Source organism: Anastrepha obliqua, chromosome 4 (assembly GCF_027943255.1).
Source record: "Anastrepha obliqua isolate idAnaObli1 chromosome 4, idAnaObli1_1.0, whole genome shotgun sequence".
Taxonomy (NCBI): Eukaryota; Metazoa; Arthropoda; class Insecta; order Diptera; family Tephritidae; genus Anastrepha; species Anastrepha obliqua.
Window position 1 is genome coordinate 46,352,156 of NC_072895.1, and position 19,532 is coordinate 46,371,687.

The 19,532-nt window shown below is 36.0% G+C and overlaps 1 protein-coding gene across 2 annotated transcripts; it reads right to left on the bottom strand.

Moving 5' to 3' along the window:
- Positions 1-4,520: 4,520 nt before the first annotated feature.
- On the bottom strand, positions 4,521-7,665 carry LOC129243651 (sulfotransferase 1 family member D1). Of its 2 annotated transcripts, none has more exons than XM_054880834.1 (5): positions 7,520-7,665; positions 5,579-5,913; positions 5,378-5,510; positions 4,913-5,310; positions 4,521-4,786 (listed from the first exon to the last, which is right to left on the bottom strand). In XM_054880834.1, exons 2-5 carry the CDS (start codon positions 5,911-5,913, stop codon positions 4,654-4,656), a joined length of 999 nt encoding a protein of 332 aa, XP_054736809.1. In that variant the 5' UTR covers positions 7,520-7,665; the 3' UTR covers positions 4,521-4,653. The 2 variants fall into 2 exon arrangements, with proteins under 2 accessions (XP_054736809.1, XP_054736808.1); XM_054880833.1 differs by having other exon boundaries at positions 4,521-4,789.
- Positions 7,666-19,532: the final 11,867 nt, after the last annotated feature.

Sequence of the window (19,532 nt, forward strand, 5' to 3'; positions counted from 1 at the left end):
GTAAGTTAAAAGATTCATCTCGGTCCAAAAATGGAATTAAATCGTGAACATTTTCGTGCGATTATTTTTTACAACTTTCGACGTGGATTAACTCAGCAACATTGCATGGATGAACTTAATTCATTTTTTGGCGATGAAGCTCCATCCAGGACCAGTGTTTATCGATGGTATGGTGAGTTCAATCGTGGTTGTAGTTCACTCCAAGACGAATTTCGTGAAGGTCATCCAAAATCAGTTGTTGTTCCGAAAACCATTGATGCTGTGCGCGAACTGATACTGCAAGATCGTCATGTGGCCTACCGTGATATTGAGACAATCTTAGGCATTAGTGGGACCAGCATACATTCAATATTGCATAAACATTTGATTGTCAAAAAAATTTGTTCGCGTTGGATCCCACACAATTTGTCAATCGCTCAAAAAAAGGCTCGTGTCGATTGGTCGAAGGAAATGCTCAAAAAATACGATCGCGGGGCTTCGAAACACGTCTATGACATCGTGACAGGTGATGAATCATGGATTTATGCGTATGAGCCCGAAAGTAAACAGCAGTCGACTGTATGGGTGTTTCCAGATGAGCCAAATCCAACGAAAGTTGTTCGCGCACGAAGCACTTCCAAGCAAATGGTCGCCTGTTTTTTCGGAAAAACTGTTCATGTTGCAACCGTACCACTAGAACAACGCAGAACAGTAAATTCTGAGTGGTACACAACCATTTGTTTGCCAGTTATCTTCCAAGAAATTAGGAAAACCAATCGCCAAAGACGGATCACTCTTCACTAGGACAATGCGAGCTTTCACACATCGGCTCAAACAACTGCATTTTTAAGCACCCAAAACATCGAATTAATGGGTCATCTACCGTATAGTCCTGACTTGGCACCGAATGACTTCTTTTTATTCCCGTACGTAAAAAACAAACTGAGAGGTCAACGTTTTTCGACACCTGAAGAAGCGGTTGCGGCATTCAGAATGCATGTTTTGGAGGTACCTGATTCAGAGTGGCAAAAGTGATTCCACAATTGGTTCAAACGCATGCAAAAGTGTATAGATCTTCATGGAGAATATTTTGAAAAACAATAAAGTGATTTTCGATCATTAAAATTTGTTTTTGTTCTCTAATCCCGACATATAACAGGCACCCCTCGTATGTAATCTATCACCTACTAATTTTTTTACGAAATGAATGACAAGCTAGCAGCAGTATCTGGCAAGAATGATAGAAACAAAATTGCATCCATCAGATAGTGCATGACGTCACATTGGTGCAGTTGCAAAAGAGAGAGAGGTGAAAATGCGAACTAGAATGCAAGAAGAAGAAGAAATTACTCAAGCAACACACGAATAAATTGCACAAATGCGACGTCACACACACAGCGATTCTCTCAAATTCGCCGAGAGCAACGTAGCGGCACCACGATCGGTGCCACCTTATTAATCTCTCCATCGTGACATCTTCTACCAGAGAATGTCCATTAACATTCTCTGCTTCTACATATCATATTTTTGTTTTTTTCTGCTTTTCCCTAAAAAAATTGTATAATTTTTAATAACTACATATGTCATGTCAAGATTAATCACGCACTTATTTTACATGGTAATTCAATGTAATATCTCAAAAAAAAAAAAATAAACGCTGGCCATGTAAATAAATTTTGAATTACGGACCAATGTACTATTAATTTAATTTCCGGTCTTAGTTGTTGCTGAATTCGAGTTATTTTTAGAAATATTTACATAAAGTTTTTATATTTAGAAACCACAGCAAAATATGGTATGTATGCATTTATTTGAATTTCATATGCTAACAGATTTTGCTATATTAACTTTTTTCTCTCGTACGTTCTGTTAACTAAAGAGCTTTTTAAAAGCAAGTTGGAGCTTTATTGTAACATAGCTTTTCCAAAAAATAATGTTGCTTACATATCAACCCTGTAGGAATCAAAACCAAATTTGACAATCACAAGGTGCAATATCCGGAGAGTATAGTGCATGCGGCATTAGCTCCCATCCGAGCGCGTTCAGCTTGCCTAATGTTTGCCTTGCGGTAAGAGATCGCGCGTTGCCGTGGTGAAACAAAACTTTGCGTATATTCACTAAAGACGGTCGATTTTTGTTAAGTGTCTCATTCAGGTTTGATAGCTGATGGGAGTAATAATCAGCAGTTATCGTATGGTTTGGTTCCAGAAGTTCATAATAAACAATACCGCCATATCCCACCAAATAGGTGAGGTCATCTCTAGAGGTCGGTTCTGGTGTTTCATCTTTATCTAACCATTTGCGAACAGGATTATTGTAAAGGACCCATTTTTCATCACCAGTAACGATACGGTTCAAAAAACTTTAATTTTCAAGCCGTTGCAGCAGCTGAGAACACACATTCACTCTCTGCTGAAGGTTGGCGACGGAAAGTCTCAGCGGAACCCATTTTCCAGCTTTGAAACCTTTCCCAACTGAACCAGATGCCTGTGAACTCTTCCATGCCATGAATTTAACCTCTGAGCAATCATATCGACTGTTAGGCTCAGCTTCCACGAGTTCGAGCAAGGCGTCGGAGTTAAAGACTTCACGACGCCCAGCACGCGGGGCATCCTCCACGTCGCAGTTACCACTTCGGAATTTTGAAAACCACTTTTGGGCAGTTCTTACACTCACGGTATCCTCTCCGTGAACAGTGTTTATTTCTGCAGCAGCAGTTGTTGCGTTTTTACCACTTTTATAAAAAAAATACAAAATATGCCTCTTATACGCGTTCGAAGATTCCATTTTATTTTTTAACAACACGTGCTTCTATCCGCGATTAAAATCACTTGTTGAATGCACAATATATCAAAGAAAATATAAATAGTTCCGTTATATTCCGCGAATAATTTTTTGTATGCAAAAATCGTACAAAAGTGAAATTATGGGTAAAATACGCACGAACCTATGGACTGACCGATATCCCAATAACTTCGTAACGGTAAACTTTTTAAATCCACCAAAGCAAGCAAAAACAAAACCAAAGCTTTTCGCAGCTGTCAAGGAAGTGTTTTTATATATCTATCTTCGGAATCTTTTGCTAAGATGATTTGATATAACGCTATTTCACTGAGTTTTTACACACGCGTTGGTCAAAAAGCAGTCATAAAGTGATCGTAAGGGGAATTTTTTGTTAAAAATACCAAATCGTAAGTAAATTATAAAGAAAGTAAAATGTCTGAAAGACGGACTTCGTTTGAAGTGACTCAGTTGGTATATTATAATTATATAATAGGAAAAAATGTGCAACAGTTATCAGAAATATTTGATGTAACCCTACATACTATTTATAACATAGTAAATCGTGCGAAAATTGAAAATAGGCCGGCCTCAAAATCTGAAAGTGGAAGACCACGGAAAATATCTGATCGCACCGAATGTATTTTTTGAGAAAAGTAGCCGCGAACCCGGAGATTTCAAAGGTAGTTAAGTCTATAACTAATATATTCCGATAAACTTGTGAAGAGATTATTATGAGACGAGCCCTTAAAAGGGTTATAACTGTAAATGGAACCGATGCAACAGAACCGATGACACATTGAGCGCCTATTAAAACAAAGGTGAAAAAGACAGAAAAACTTGTCAAAGTCGCTAAAAAATCAAGTCCTTTGATAAAATTCAAAAAAACAATACACTTTTCTTCCTAATTTTTTGTTTTTAATACCTGCTTGTAAAATTAAAAAAAAATTGGTGATCTATTTTAAATGAATACTTTGCGAGCAAAACAACAACTAACATTCGCTGGAGTTTGGCCCATGAATACCTTTATGATTTAATTTATTAATTTGTCCTTTAATTTAATAATTTTCTTATGAAAATACAGTTCATTCTTCTACAAAAACGTATAAATCAAAGTTTAGAACTTTGCGAAAATTAAAAAATATCAACAAACTTACATCGAAATTTTTCACTTTTTAATAGAAATTGTTATAAACGTTTCGGGTATGTAATTTTATAGCCAATAGAGTTTTGAGAAGGTGTAATTGTGAAGTGGCTGATAAATCGCGACTTTTTTTGACAATTTTTTCTTTTTGGCGATCTTGTGCCCTTTCTCCATTTAATGAATGCCCGAAAGCAACCAATACCGGCAATAAAAAAAAATGCCAAATATCTACACGAATTTTGAGTCACTTGGAACTAAAACTTTATTACTTATATTTTATAATAAAATTCGATGGGCTATAAAACTACGTACCCAAAATGTTTCTAAAAATTCTGATTAAAAAATGTACAACTTTTTTTTCATAATATTTTCATAAAAAATATTAAAATTAAAGGAGAAAAATATAAATCACTAAAACTTTTCAATAAGTCCTGGTGCTTTACTTGCTTAACGCAGTTTATATATGAACTGGCACTCGAGTTATTCCTTTCAGAGGCGGCAGAGCGAATGAAAATAAAAATTTCTATCAAATAAGTAAACATTTATTGGAAAATCGACTTGCATGGTAAAGTTTAATATATTTGCTATAAGTTAAGTTAAAAACACAAAACACAAATTTGCGTAGTCGTTATTTACAATTTCCCTTGGAATGTTCCAAATATATTTAATTAAAAAAAACTTATTTACAAAATATTCATTACATACAATATTGCTTAGCTTAATTATAAAATAGGTCCATTTAATATTTTTTAATAATTTGTAAAATCATCAATAGTCAGTTGATAGTCTTTCAAATTATCCTCCGTCCAGTCATCAAATTCCTGTATAATTGATTGTGGCATTTCGTCCTTATGACTGCCAACTATGCCACGGCGTACAAATCTGCTTTAAAAGTAAGGCACCGGTGAGAATATGAAAAAATAATTAAAATTAAAATATGATTCAAATTTAAAATAATAATAAAAATCGCTATTAAGCCTCATATTGCAATATTTTCTACCTTCTTACCTAAATTCATCAACCTCTCGACCAGCTGCCGCCTTCATACTTTCAAACTCCTTGACATGATTGCAAGCGGGGTTATCCTTCATTTTGTCGAAAGATAGATGTGCCACCAGCTGCGACAGTTGCTCATCTGTAACTTCACGCCCCAAGAATTTGCACACATCCTTAATAACGCCAGCCAAATCACGCTTCATGCGCTCATAGCTGGTGAAAAAGATTTCTGGTTGGTTTCGCATTTGCCAGAAGTCGAGCACATGTGGCCAGAAGGGATTAAAATTGACATAGCCATCGATGTAGGAATGCATAAAGTCCTGCTTTGTACCCTTATATCCGACCATACCGCGCCAATGATGAAAATATGAAATAGCTGCATCTTTCGGATTACGGAAGATGTAAATGATCTGGAATGCATGCAGTGAATGGTGAACAACTTTACGAGTTTTGTATAATTAATTTATTTCATAATACCTTTGGCTTCTTGGTCCACACTTGTTTCGGCAGCAGCCAGGCGGGTAAGTGAGATTTTATCAAACGCGGTGACGGTAGATTATTAGCAGCTTCAATAGTGTCATGCGGTACATTCGGTACAACTCCATTGAACCTGATGAGAAGTAATGAAGTAAAACAAATTATATTTGTTACTCAAATCAGCTTTTGTTATTTTCTCACTCCAAAAATGGTGAACGTAAGGTGAGATCTTCTGATTTTGCCTTTTCAAAATCGAAATCGTTCAATATTAACCATGTCATCTCTTGTGCCCAGGTGGTGCCACATTTTGTGCTTGTGACAATCCAAGCATCATCTTCGCGCACGTCGAAATTGTACACACGATCGAGAACGGGTTGAAAGGTGTCAGCCAGTGAGCAATAGCGATTCTGCCAGTCTCCCACGATATCAACGCTGGGCTTTGAAGTGGCATAGATCGATGAGTAACCACCGCTGATGGCTAGTTTTTCGATTTGTTCGAATGGTACGCTTTCAGCGTAGAACGTAGCATTTGGCATCTGCATGGGTAAGAAATTCAGGAGAAATTGATTTCTTTTACTTTAACATCATATAAGCAAATAGTTTATTCTTAGTTGTTGTTGTTAACATCTTTTTAATTCCACTTTTGTTTGGTATCCATGTTAATATTATGGGTGTGTGTATAAGTATTTAAAATTATTTATTGAAAATTCAGGTCCTATGTAATTTAAATTATATTTTGCAATGTAATGTAATTTAAATTATATTTCCTCATAGTGCTAATTTACCTATGCCTATAGTGTTAAATCAGCCAAATGACGCAGCAAATGGAAAAAGTTTTCAAGATATTTCCAATATCAGGGGAGGAGCAGGAAACAAACGATATCGGGGCAAATACAGTTCTCGTACGTTGTATGGTGTTCTCTTTTGTTGGAAAAGTCAGAAAATTTTCAAAGGTTTTCAGAAAAGTTCTGGTCAAAAAGTTGAAACTTTTAATGAAATTTTGAAAAATTTTGTACAAAATTTTAAAACTGGCACTCACATATGCCTCTTGGCGTCAACTCATCAGGGCACTTGTTGCTGTTATTGTAGTTATTAAATAGTGTCGTATGTTCTTTGTTAGTGCCATAAAACTATGGAATTCTATACCAACTACAATAAAACTTATAAAACAAGCAAGGTGTTTTAAAACTGCAGTTTCTAACTACTTCTAACCTTTTTCCTTCTCCTTCTCCCATTCCCACCATCTTTCTCTTCTTCTCACTTACTACTCTAAGTTTTAGTCTATAAGTTTAATAGTTAAAATAGTTTTACATCTAAGTAGCATTTCTATGTATACCATCCTCGTATTCTAGAATTATAAGAAGATGTACTACCACAAGACTCTGTCTTACTATGTACAAAACAAATCAAATAAATTGAAATTGAAATTGATTTCATTTTGGGGTTTTAAATATTTTTTTTTTTTTACCTGAAAATGTTCAAATTTCAGTCAAGGTTTACATTTTTGTAATGATGAAGTTCACGAGCGAGCTACTTCTGGATATGTATAAAAAATACTTTAGAAATTGAAATAGATGGGAGTCAACATATTATCCCCTGAATATTTCTCTGCCGATATGTTCAACCTCATATTCATAGGTATTTGACCGATCTTCCCCTGCAGTTTGTGGTGAAAATTTTTATGTTGTCCTACAAATAGAGAAACCTGCTGCTATAATTTGATGTCAACTCCCAATGGCAGATGTTTTATTATGTGAACTTTTTTCATGACAGAAATACACTTAAAGGTTTTCCATTGCCTGCTGGTGGACTACCGATATTGGAAAAACACTTTTTTAAAATTAGTTTTTTATGCCCCCCTCCCGGTTCAATAGCCATCGAACCCGGTGCAAATCGTATGGCAGGCTTGCACAATCTCATTCGTTTAAGGTGTGTGACAAAATTACAAAAGAACTCTGATTGATTTCTTTACATTTTTAATTCTTTATATTTTTAGATGCGTGCAATGACCGACTTTTGGTGTTGACACATACTCGTTTTTATAAAGCACAACTACACTAAACCACTACCAAAAATGCATACAACTCATGCAAGCAGTGCTGCATTCTTCTTCCCCTCACCAATTTAAATTACAAAGCTTACATTTCCAGGTTCTAGTCGCTCACTTATGCGCTAAAAGTGAAGTTAAAAGATACAAAGTAAATAACTATAATCAGTTTCAAAGCGAAATTTCTACCGATTTACTATATTCCGCGTACGGTACGCGACGATTGACGCATGAATACAAACTGAATTCGAAGTTTCGCTCAAACGTTGCAAGTCCATGCTGAGAAACAGTTTGAAAAAATATACTCGTATAGTATGACAAAAAAAATATAAACAAAACGCATAATTTAAATAAATACAGTATGCTGTAAAGGCAATAAAGATAGTAAAATAATATGAAGTTAAGCGACAACAACAAAGATAACTGCGCGTATGCTTTGGCTGGGTGTGCGGCGGCGTTACTAAAAACGATAATGAGGGCTTCTCAAAATACATATGTATGTAGGCATATTGTAATATTTTTTAATGACTGCGATATGAATAATGCAAATTTAAGGTAGCTACAATAGTTTATGTGATGGGGTTTTTCCCAGAACTGTTGAATATTAATGTCTAATATATTAAAATAATTTCTTATAAATAAAATAATTCCTTAAGGAAGCAGTTGAATTTACTCTATAATTGCTGTTCGTATGTATGTGGGACTCTCTTTCACAAACAATGTCAGTGCATATCTGCCATTAACAGTTAATATCAAATACTTAATCGCAATTCATAACTGGTGATAGTATAAGTAAATAGTATGATTCTGGAAGAGAAAAAGTATTAAATAATAAATAAAAAAATACGGATAAAAAATACCAAGTTTGAAATCTTGTCCTTCTTTAACAAACCTTTTTTGTGCTGGGTTCGGTTTGGTTGTAGCAGCTGTTCACTCAGGCTCATTATGATGCCACATGGAGAACTTGCCCTTATCTCTCCTAAAACCAATGTGAGCTGTTCAGATACTTTAGAAGGTCCCTGATTTCGATCGAGATCATTGAAAATTCGTCTACCTAAAATGGTAGATCTACGTCTTTATAGAGTAGGACAGTGGTAAAAACTGTGCAAAATTGTCTCTTCATTTTCCCCATTTAGATAGTTTCTGCAGAAGTTATCCTCAGAACCTAAGCCGATAGCCCTGGTAGCTAGAGCTACTAATAATATCCTCAGAGCGTATCTGCTTGTTAGGCAGTACCCCAGTTTAATGGAAATCATTGGGTTTAGTATTGAAAGTCGGACACAATTGTCGGGCGAAACTGCAAGTGCTATTTTGACTGTTTAGATATAAGAAGTTTTTTCTTTCAATCTTCGTCGCTACATCGCGGGCAATGGCAGAATTCAGAGTGCATTTCTACCAGAAAAAAAATCTTTTCATAAAAACAATCTGCCTCTCAGCAGCGATATAAAGATGAAAAAGTCTTCCTATTTAGAGGACAAGCTGGACAATAGGATGCAAAAAAAAACATTTTTTTCTGATGCTTTCTCTTAAATTTGTTTTATTGTCAAAAATATGGGAAATACATACGTATAATTTTTCTTTCTTGTTTTTATGTAATATTTACTTGTACCACCAAAGCTTTGAAAATTATCATTGAATTCCCATGGCATAACTGCGTTTTTCCTTAAATTTCGAACAAAATGTTTACAGATCGATATTATTTTATCTATACTTATAATTTATATATATAAATAATTGGCGCGTACTCCCTTTTTGGGTGTTTGGCCGAGCTCCTCCTATTTTTGGCGTGCGTCTTGATGTTGTTCCATAAATAGAGGGACCTACAGTTTTAAGCCGACTCTGAACGGCACATATTTTTTTATGAAGAGCTATTTCATCGCAGAAATACACTCGGAGGTTTGTAATTGCCTGCCGATAGACGACCGCTATTAGAAAAAGCTTTTTTCTTCATTTTGGTCTTTCCCCGAGATTGGAATCAACGTTCTCTCTCTCAAATCCGAATGGAAGTCACGCACCAACTCATTTGGCTACGGCGGCCGAAATAATTGAATTCACACAATAATTATAATATATTAAAGAAGTTATACACTAATAAAAAAAATAATAATTTAAACTATTTTTGAAGGGACCCTAACTTCTGAAGTTTTAAAAATATGGTTTTGAAATTTTCGCAAAGAGCTCATTAGTGCAAATCGAAAAGTTATAGAAATGAACTATAAGATGCCCGATTTCAGTTTGGTGTAATTTGAAAACAACAAATAATAAATTGTATTGCTTAACGACATACATACATAAGTTTACTTGAAGCAATGCATTTATTTTTTAGAAATGAGCTAATGTAAAATTCGGCCTTTCTATGGCATTCTACAATATATATTGTATATATATACGAATATACGAATACTATTCTTGAGAGTCTGCGGATTATTTACACACACCCAGCCCAGAAAGTGGTTAAATCGGTTGATCTCGTCGGCCAACTATCACCTCCTAATGGAGAAATCAAACGGTCTAGACAAGTGTTACTCAGAATCTCCATGACGACGTGCGTTGTTGGCACCACATATGCTTCAAACTTATCCAGTTTGGGCATTAAAAATTCATTACATATGACCCGGCACCGTAACGTGCCGATTTCTGAGTTTTCATTATCGTCTTCAGAAAAGTATGACCCTATCACATGTTTTGAGCAAACAGCATACCATATGGTCACTTTTTGCGAATGGAACATTGTCTTATGGAGAACATAAGCATTATCGAGCTGCCCAAAGTTGCGTATCTCGAAATGCGTCTCATGACAAAATTCACGTTGGGTTAAAATCACTGACGACTTGTTACGCAGAAAGAGTGAAAAAATATTTTCTGCGTTCTGGTAGCAAATTGCTCTTGATTTTAAAATACAATGAAATAGTAACTGTCTGTCAAATGTGGAAAAAATAATAAATTATATGAAAATTAAGGCGAATTGATTAAAGGTTATATCAGTAAATCAGCTGATGTATTTTTTTTCTTTCGCCGCGTCCATGTAGCTGTCAGCACAGACTGAAATGACGCATCGTATTTTATACATTTATATTTTGTTATTTAAAAATTTAAATTTTGTAATTTACTTAAATTCAAAAGATTTTTCAAAAACAAATAATAAAACGAGAAAGTGTGCAATTTGTTGTAGGAAACACCAGGGTGGAATAATGTCGTTTTTCAAGGTTCCAATGGAGGTATCAGAAGGGGTGATGTGGTCCAAATCATGCCGAACACAGCTCAGAGGCAATGACTTTATTTGTTGTGACCACTTTTGCCGTGAAGATGTACCACGCACTATCTTCGTATGACTCCATATCAAACTGTATGTCGACGGTTGAACGTGGCTCGTCACCTTCTTTGAAAAAAAAAAAAAACAATTATAACGCAGGTTACAGACGTGGGTAGGTAGGTAGGTAGGTGAAATGGTTGAAGTGCACCTGGCACTCCTCAAGTAGCACTAAAGCGCCGTTTTGATACCATTATGAAGCCTCCCACAGGCAGATATCTACAGCCAACCAGAGCTGTTGATATAATGGAGAAAATTGATTGGATTTAGGTTGGCGCGCTGCTCCAGGCTGTCGAAAAAAGGAGCTCCCAGTGACCTTAGTCATCTAGCTGCCAAACCCGGACATTTACAGAGAGAGTGCTCTTCAATCTCCTTCTCTGAAAGATCCCCACAGCTTCTGCAATGGGGGTTAAATGGCAAATATAGCTTTTCCACGTGTGTGCCGATCGTCCAGTGATCGATAAACAAAGCTACGAGTTTGGAAATTGAATGGCGAGGAGTCCAAAAAACTTTCTGAGTCCTTCGTGTATCGTATTGGGGCCAAAGGGTTTTCCAAATAGCACATGAAGAAATGGAGCTTCATCATTTCTACGCTTTCCTGGGAAATAACTTGTGCAGTTCCCCTTTAACAACTGTCAAAGGGATGCGTACGTGGGTACCCAGAAGTAGTTTCAAGCCTACCAAGTATTCAACTACGAGTAAAATATTAATATTTTAGTTTTATTTGCATAAATTTAAAAAAAATAGAGTACTATCTCGGAAAAACACATTCTTAGTGCCAAAAAACTAGAGCTCAGTTACTTTCGCATAACATTATTTATGTGCGATCGCAATTCTCCCACTGTGCAATACCCCAACATTTATGTATCATACAACCTATAATCTACTGCAGACATGCACATGCACACAATGTGCGTATATACATATAGGTACATATATATATATACTGACCAAATTTCTTTGCTTTCTTCATTCATTTTTCTTTGTCTACATTTTTTTAAGTTTTTTCAATAATTGTGGGTCAATAAAAGCGAAAGTTTCTCTCTGCAGACAACGATTTAACAAAATGCGCTTGCTTGTTTTTTGATTTTTTTCTCTATGTTGATCTTTTAGCTCTTACGTATTTGTGTTTGCTATGTGCTTCTTCGTTGATAACCGAGTGAAATCAGCACATATGTATATATATGAATATACATGCGTATGTTTGCATGTGCGAGAAGCGCTAAGGAAGGCTTTCTTCTTTTCCCATGCGTATTGCTGCTATTTACTATACTACTGATGGGAGCCACACAAATTGTACGCTCTCGAACACGTTTGGTAAATTTGTTTTTGTACCGAACAATAATATTCCCATCATGCCGGTTTCAGGTTGTCGCATGGAGTCTAATACACGCATACACATAGCCCATAAAGTCTGCATACACCTCACAAATATTTTTGAATTGATTAAAAACGCAATATAAATTAGTGGTTGAAAACATATTTTACTTATTTATTGCTTCATTACATTCTTAAAATACAAAAGCAAGAGCAAAAAAAAATATTCCTCATTTCATTGTTTAAATAACGGTAAGTAATTGCGGCAACATGTGAATATAGCAACCAAAAAAGTTGCGTTCACTTTTAAAACAAATGGAAAAAACTTTATAAATAATATAAAAGGCGAAAATTACTAAATATTTTGTTGGATAGCCACGATGGTTTAGGATTTCACTCGATCTATTTGGCATTGAGCTTACTAACTTTTCTGTTTCCTCAGTTGTAATCTTCGCCCGTCAGTCGTAATCTTAGCCCTCCTTACTTGTTATTAGATGCCACCGAGTTCGTTTTTCTAAAAAATCTCACAGATGCTTAATAGGATTGAGATCGGGCGACCGTGGCGGTGTTTTGTACAAGAGTCAAAGCTTAAGGAGTTAGAGGCCCGAAAAAATTATGATTTTCAATCATTTTATTTTGCTAGTCAATTGCAATTTAACAAAAATAACAACACAGAATTAATACATCATATTACGACTTGAGTTTAGCAAAATTTCAAAAAAAAAAAAAAATTAATAATTGTAAAAGTTATCGCTGTTTGTATGGAGCCCGCTTCTCCAGTAGTCCCTTGCGATGATCATCATAAGTACTTGGAGATTCATCTAAAATCAATCGGACAAAAGAATTTAGTTTTATTAATAGATAATCTTGTGCTTGATTGAAGTCTCAGGAAATATTTTTCAGATTTTCGAGAAAAAAAACCGACAGTAATTGCTTAAAAAAATCGAAATTTTGGAAAAAACAATTCTTCGATCAGGCACGAGTTTTTTATGTCTTTGAAAAGCAGTATAAATTTTATTGAAGTCTACCAAGCGGTTTTTAAATTACAATGATCACCAGTTCAAAAAACATAGTTTTGAGAAAAACGCATTTAAAGTTTTGCTATCGATTTATGTAGAGTTATATGAATTATTTAATTACTTACACTGTGTTATCTATTCTATCCTGGGCCATATAATAGTTCTTCAGCCGTCATATCAGCTTTCAAAATATCTATTTGTTGTTGCCTACGTAGCATTCTACCTTCTCAGGTGTTCTCATAGCGCGCTTATCTGCCACTTTCATACGCGCAGCAGCTTTGTTTTCAGCATACCGATGAGAATCAGGCTCACAATTACCTAAGTCATAACTGAGATCATCGGAAGTAGGTTTGATTGCTTTTAAGTTGGGCAGATCCGCCAGCACTTTCAAATTTTCCATTCATTTTGGCTTTAAGAATTCATTTACAATCTAAAAAATATCTTTTTAATGTTTTAAGCTTAATAGAAAGTCTAAAAAGTCGCTATAAAGTCAATGAAGGGATAAGCGTCCAACGAAAGATGGGTAAGCATGAAAACTTTAATCGCGTTTTTTCTCGAAATACGTTTTTTTCCGCGCTGTCGAATATAACTCAAAAAGTAATCAAGATATCAACTTAAAATTTTACATGGTTATCTTTAACACATTGGCCTTTGCATGAACCTCAATTTTAATATTAATTATGACTAAAAATATTGTTTATATCGACTTGTTTATAAAAAAGTGTAATTTTTTTCTTTTTCACTTCATTTTTCATTTTTTTCGTTAAAAATAGATAAGTGCAAAGCGGAAAAACTTATTTTAATTTTTTATTAATTTATTAAAATTTTTCTCTGTTTGATTTCAGTAGATTACATGAGGCTGTACATTTCACGGCGCTAATTAAAGGAGCTACGTTTGAGCAGCTGTAGCGCCGTCATTTTGTTTTTTTTTATTTCAAAAGTTTTTTTGTATATTCATTTAAGCATGAATATTAATATGTAATTTATTTTAAGATAAATACTCCCAGTTTTTCGCCAAAAATTATTGAAAAATTTGTTGACTTGAGGAGCTGCCCACCTTAACGATCTCGGCTGTGTGTTTTGGTTCGTTATCTTGTTGGCACCAAAACGTTCTTGATAAGTCAAGATTTTCGGCATTCTGTTTCCAATTCCTTTTAAAATTGTTCAGATCCCCCATTTATCCATTCTGTATTCAATAAATTCTAATTGCCGGCACCAATTGCCGCTGTGCAATCCCACGCCAGAACTCGACAACCACCATATTTAACTATACGAACAAGAATTTGTTTCTCACTAAACAATGTGACAGCCTCTTATCACAAAAATACAAAATTTACTTAAGTCTAAAAAAATGACTTGTTTCCAAAACTCTCAAATTCAATGCGCCTTCTTCTGTTCACAAGTGAGCCTTTTAGCTTCGCGCGACTCTACGAAGATATCCAGCTTTATGCAAAACTTTTCTAGCAGTTCCCGCACAAATACTTTTTTTAAATGTTTGTTTTACGTTTTCAACAATTTTTGTTGATGTCATTCGAGGGTTAGTCGTGCCATAGTGATTATACTGCGCTCTTCTCGTACGGATAGTGTACTTGGACGCCCAGACCTGGACTTAGACGTTAAAAATAGCGGTTCGTATGTAATTGTTTACTAAGCGTTAAAGAGATGAAAACGTTCTCCTTGTCGATATTACGGCAACTATTTCCATCTTTCCATCTTTCCACAATTTCATAATTGCTTTTCTTTCTGATAAACTAATTTATTTTCCTTTGGTTTCCATGTTTGCAAATTATTACCACTTTTAAATAAAATGAAATTACGCGCCTATTTTGCGCTACATCCCAAGCAAATCTAGTACTTAATTTCCTGAATCGTATTCAACCTAGGGCTCGGTCGATGACAGCAATGCTTTTGTTGTTATCGTTGTTGATTATAATAAATAAATAAAGAGTTACTTTCAGTAAACAAATATAATTGTTTGTGTTCACATTAATTACAGCTCGGCAATTATTTTCGCAATTTGTAAATGCAGCATTCATCACCACAATTAAGCAATATATTTACATACCACCCTGATCAAAAAGTCCCCAGAACAACCGCCAGGTGACGCTCGAAGTCAAGTGATTTTAGCTCAGTATTTTTTGTTTGGTTGCCACATCTGTGATTAATATGCTTACCAAAATTTTATCGCTATTCCTTGACATTTGTAACAGCTACGCCGTCTTGAGTAAATTTACCCCTGCACGTGTTTTCAATTACAGGGTTGCCCATATTCGACGGACCCATGCGTTTTTTTTTAAATCAAAGAAAAACAGAAGTTTTTTGATGTTGGCGATAATAATGATTTTATTTGGTTAAAGTAGATTTGTTGACATCTTTTTTTGAGACACTCAAATTTCCGCCTTGAGCCTGTACGGCGTATTGTGCCCGTTTTGCAGCATTTTCCTTAGTTTTAGCTAACATTTCGATTATTTCCTCACGGATGTTGTTCTTGAGCTTTTCTATGGTCTTTGGCTTATTAATATAGACCTTTGATTTTAAATATCCCCACAAGAAGAAGTCAGGTAGCGTTAAATCGGGCGCCATTTTTTGACATCAAACCACAATTTCTTCAAAAAATCGATTGTGGTGCGAGCTGTGTGTGGTGGAGCGCCATCTTGTTGCAACCAGAACCGCCTCATACGCTTTCGACAAATATTTTGGCATCACAAAAGTGGTTATCATATCGCGATAACGCTCCTGATTGACGGTAACAGCTTGAGCATCTTCATTTTCGAAGAAAAACGGCCCAATAATCGTTTACGCATTAACGCCGCGCCAAATAGTGACTTTTTCGTCGTAAAGAGGTACCTCTTGAATTTCGTGAGGATTTTCAGTGGCGTAAATACGGCAATTTTTTCTTGTTTACCGTCCCATTCAATAAGAAATGAGCCTCATCGGGCATGATGATTTTGTTCTTCTTCTTTTGACTTCTTTTGTTGAATGTAAATTTCAACAATTTGGGAGCGCTCGCATGGCGTGTACTGTTCCATGGTAAAAATCTGCTTGGACTGACGCTTCCAACGCGGTATGTCATTAAGCGATCTGACATCTATGTCAAAAGATACAGGATTGCCAAATGGGTCCGTCGAATATGGGCAACCCTGTATTTACAGTTTTGAAATAGATTTGAATTTGCAACAACGAGATTGTATTAAATTTTGCATTAAAAATGGATTGAATGGTGCAAAAATCTGAGAAAAGTTGAGAAACTGTTTCGGTTAGGATACTTTAAAGAAAATAGCCGTTTGCAAGTTGCCTGAATGCGTCAGAAGAGATCGTGAGTCTATCGAGGATGACAAACGTATTGACAGGCCGTCGACATCGAAAACTGATGAAAACATCAATAAAGTGAAAGATATTTTGATCAATAACTACAAATTAACCGCCAGAGAGGTGGCAAGGAATTTGAACATCGCTTAGGGAACCGTTTAACACGTTGTACTTAATGATTTGGGTTTGCACCGCGTTGCTGCAAAGGTGATCCCAAAGGATCCGAATTCAATACAAACAGAAATCGCGTTGATATCGCCGAATACATAATTTCCAAGGCTGAATGCGACCCAATATTTATTAAACTCATTATTACTGGAGACGAGACGTAGGTTTATGAGTGCGACATTCAATTCAGACATAACGCGAGTGAGTGGAGAGATCCGAATGAACCAAGACCAGTCATTCTCAGTCAAAAAAGAAAGTGTTGCTTACGGTTTTTATGGATTACAAACGTATTGTATGTAGCCCACGAAATTTTGGCTGACAGTTAATAGGGATTATTATTTGGGTGTAATGAAACGTTTACGTGAAGCAATTCGCAAAAAACAAAAAGCCGATTTGTTGGAAAATAACTTTTAGAATTTAATAACGTCCCGTTCACAGTAACATCATTAAATGTGAGTTTCGAACGAAGAACAAAACGAACACTATCCAATAGCCATCGAATTCATTTGATATTGATCGAGTCCAAAAAATACGTATTTTAAGAGCTTGCACCTCTGTCTTTACTGACGCCTCTAAGATGAGCTCGGGAGTCGAAGCAGGGGCTTTCTCTAAATCAGCAAATTTATATATCTGATTTACACTGCCAATTTGTCTATCTTTGCGATCCTGCAGGCATGCAAAATGCTTTGGGAACGTGGTAACGAGGGAGATATTAACATTTTCTCTGATAGTCAAGCCGCGATTTAGGCTCCCACGACGCCATGCTGTGGAACTAAACTAGTAAGTCCCTGTAAGGAGGAGATCAAATCTGTTGGGTGTGCAAGTAACATTTATCTGATCTGGCTTCCAGGACATAGTCACTTAGAGGGAAATGAAATTGATTAACTGATGAGCTTGCCAGGAAGGGGACTGAATTGGCCTCAGGGGTCTCCTACCCGGTCATCGGCATCCCCTTGACTTTTGTTAAAGGGCAACTGCACAAATTATTTCTCAGAGCGTAGAAAAGATCGAGCTCCATTTCTTCATGGGCTGTTTCGAAAACCCTTTGACCCCAATACGATATACGAAGAACTCAGAAAGTGCTTTGGACTCCTCGCCATTCAATTTCCAAACTCGTAGTTGTGTTTACCGGTCACTGGACGATCGGCACACACCCGGAAAAGCTGTGTTTACCATTTAACCCCCATTGCAGAAGCTGTGGGCACTTTTCAGAGAAAGAGACTGTAGAGCATTTTCTCTGTAAATGTCCGGGCTTGGCAGCTAGACGATTAAGGTCACTGGGTGCTCCTTTCTTCGACAGTGCGGCAACCTAAATGCCATCAATCTTCGCCATAACATCAATAATTCTAGCTGGCTGTAGATATCTTCCTTTTGGAGATCCAACCAGAACCTAACTACCATATGTAATGCCCATAAATAAAAATATACATAATTTTCATACTTTATGACACTGAATAAATAGTCTTTAGATTTTTATGCATCTATTCATCAACCACTGAAAACCAGTCCAGATTGTAAGGTGTTTGGTTAAGTAATGTGCTTATCCAGCGGTATGAGCAATAGCGGCACCCTATGCGCACTAATTTATTCATGTGCTACTGCTTATGTGCCAAAATTATATTCTTCGATCGGTCAGTACTAATTTTTTTGACTTTTTGACAATTTTTTCCCTTACTACGCTTATTGGGCGACCCCGGTCGGAATCATCTCCATAGGTTTCTTTATTCTTTGTTGAAATAGCCGAGCCTATTTACCATACAATGAATTCCATATGAACGTCAAGAACCAATGACAGCTCTTCAAAATTTGTTTTGTTGTGTTTCCTTTTCAACAAGGAATTTAATCACAACGCGGTGCTCCAAATTGCATGAAGTGCCAGATACAATTGACACTGTGTTGTTTGTTGCCTGTTCCAAGGTTAACTATTAGTGAACCTAATTAAAATGGGGGTGTTATTTATACCAAGAAAGAGTCATGCAATTTTTGTTATCAGTAATCGCTAAGTACCTTAAGTAGCAACCTTATCAGCTCGTTCATTCTTATATAATAAAAAAAAAATTTTATATATTTTTATATATTTGTAATAATTAATAATTTCATCCTATTAGGATGTACTATAGCTGCAAGAGCTGTAACTGCTTCTTTTAAAAATGTCATAGTTCTTCTGAAAAATTTTGAGGTTTATTTTTTTTATGTTCATTTAAGTGCTCATTTTGATGAATTTCCCGATTTGTTCGTAATTCGCATGATAATTGAAACTAAATGAAAGTAAAATGAGGGAATTTACTCTCAAAATGTTGCTTGATAAAATAGACAATATTCGGTTAGTAATTGGAGAGCAAATTACGATCGAGTTACGAACAGTGTTGCCGCGAGCGAAAAATAAAAGTTACCAACCTTTCGAAAAGAGTAACCAAATTTTCGATCACGAAGTGTTACAAACTTCAGACTGCTCGCCCGTGCATCAGCTTTCTGTTAGTTGGCTGAATGACCGTCCCGAGTATTGTTTACAAGCGCACGGAAGCATTTTGCCGAGAGTAAACGCGAAAAAAGAAAATCAGTAATAGATTTCAAAGGTAATAGTGTGATTGCATTATATTTGGCTGGAAAATCACAACCAGCGCTTGCTCGTGAGCTCGCGCCTTAGAGTAAATAAAGTTTTCGTTTATCGCACCATTACTCGTCGCAATGATACTGGTAGCATCGCGAAACACCATGGCGGTGGTCATCGAAAGACGCAACGTCACGTGAGATGGTTCAAAAAGTGAAGAAGCGACTTGCGCGAAACCCCGACGAAGTGCAAATCAAATGGCGAATGAACTGAAAATATCTGACCATAGCATCGGCCGCATACTGAAAAATGATTTCAAAGTCAAGTCTTACAAGATCCAAAAAGTGCATGATCTCACACCAAAGCAGCAACAAGTCAGACTTTTCAAACGAAAATTTGAGTCATCGATTGGCCACCACGAGGCAGCACTCGCC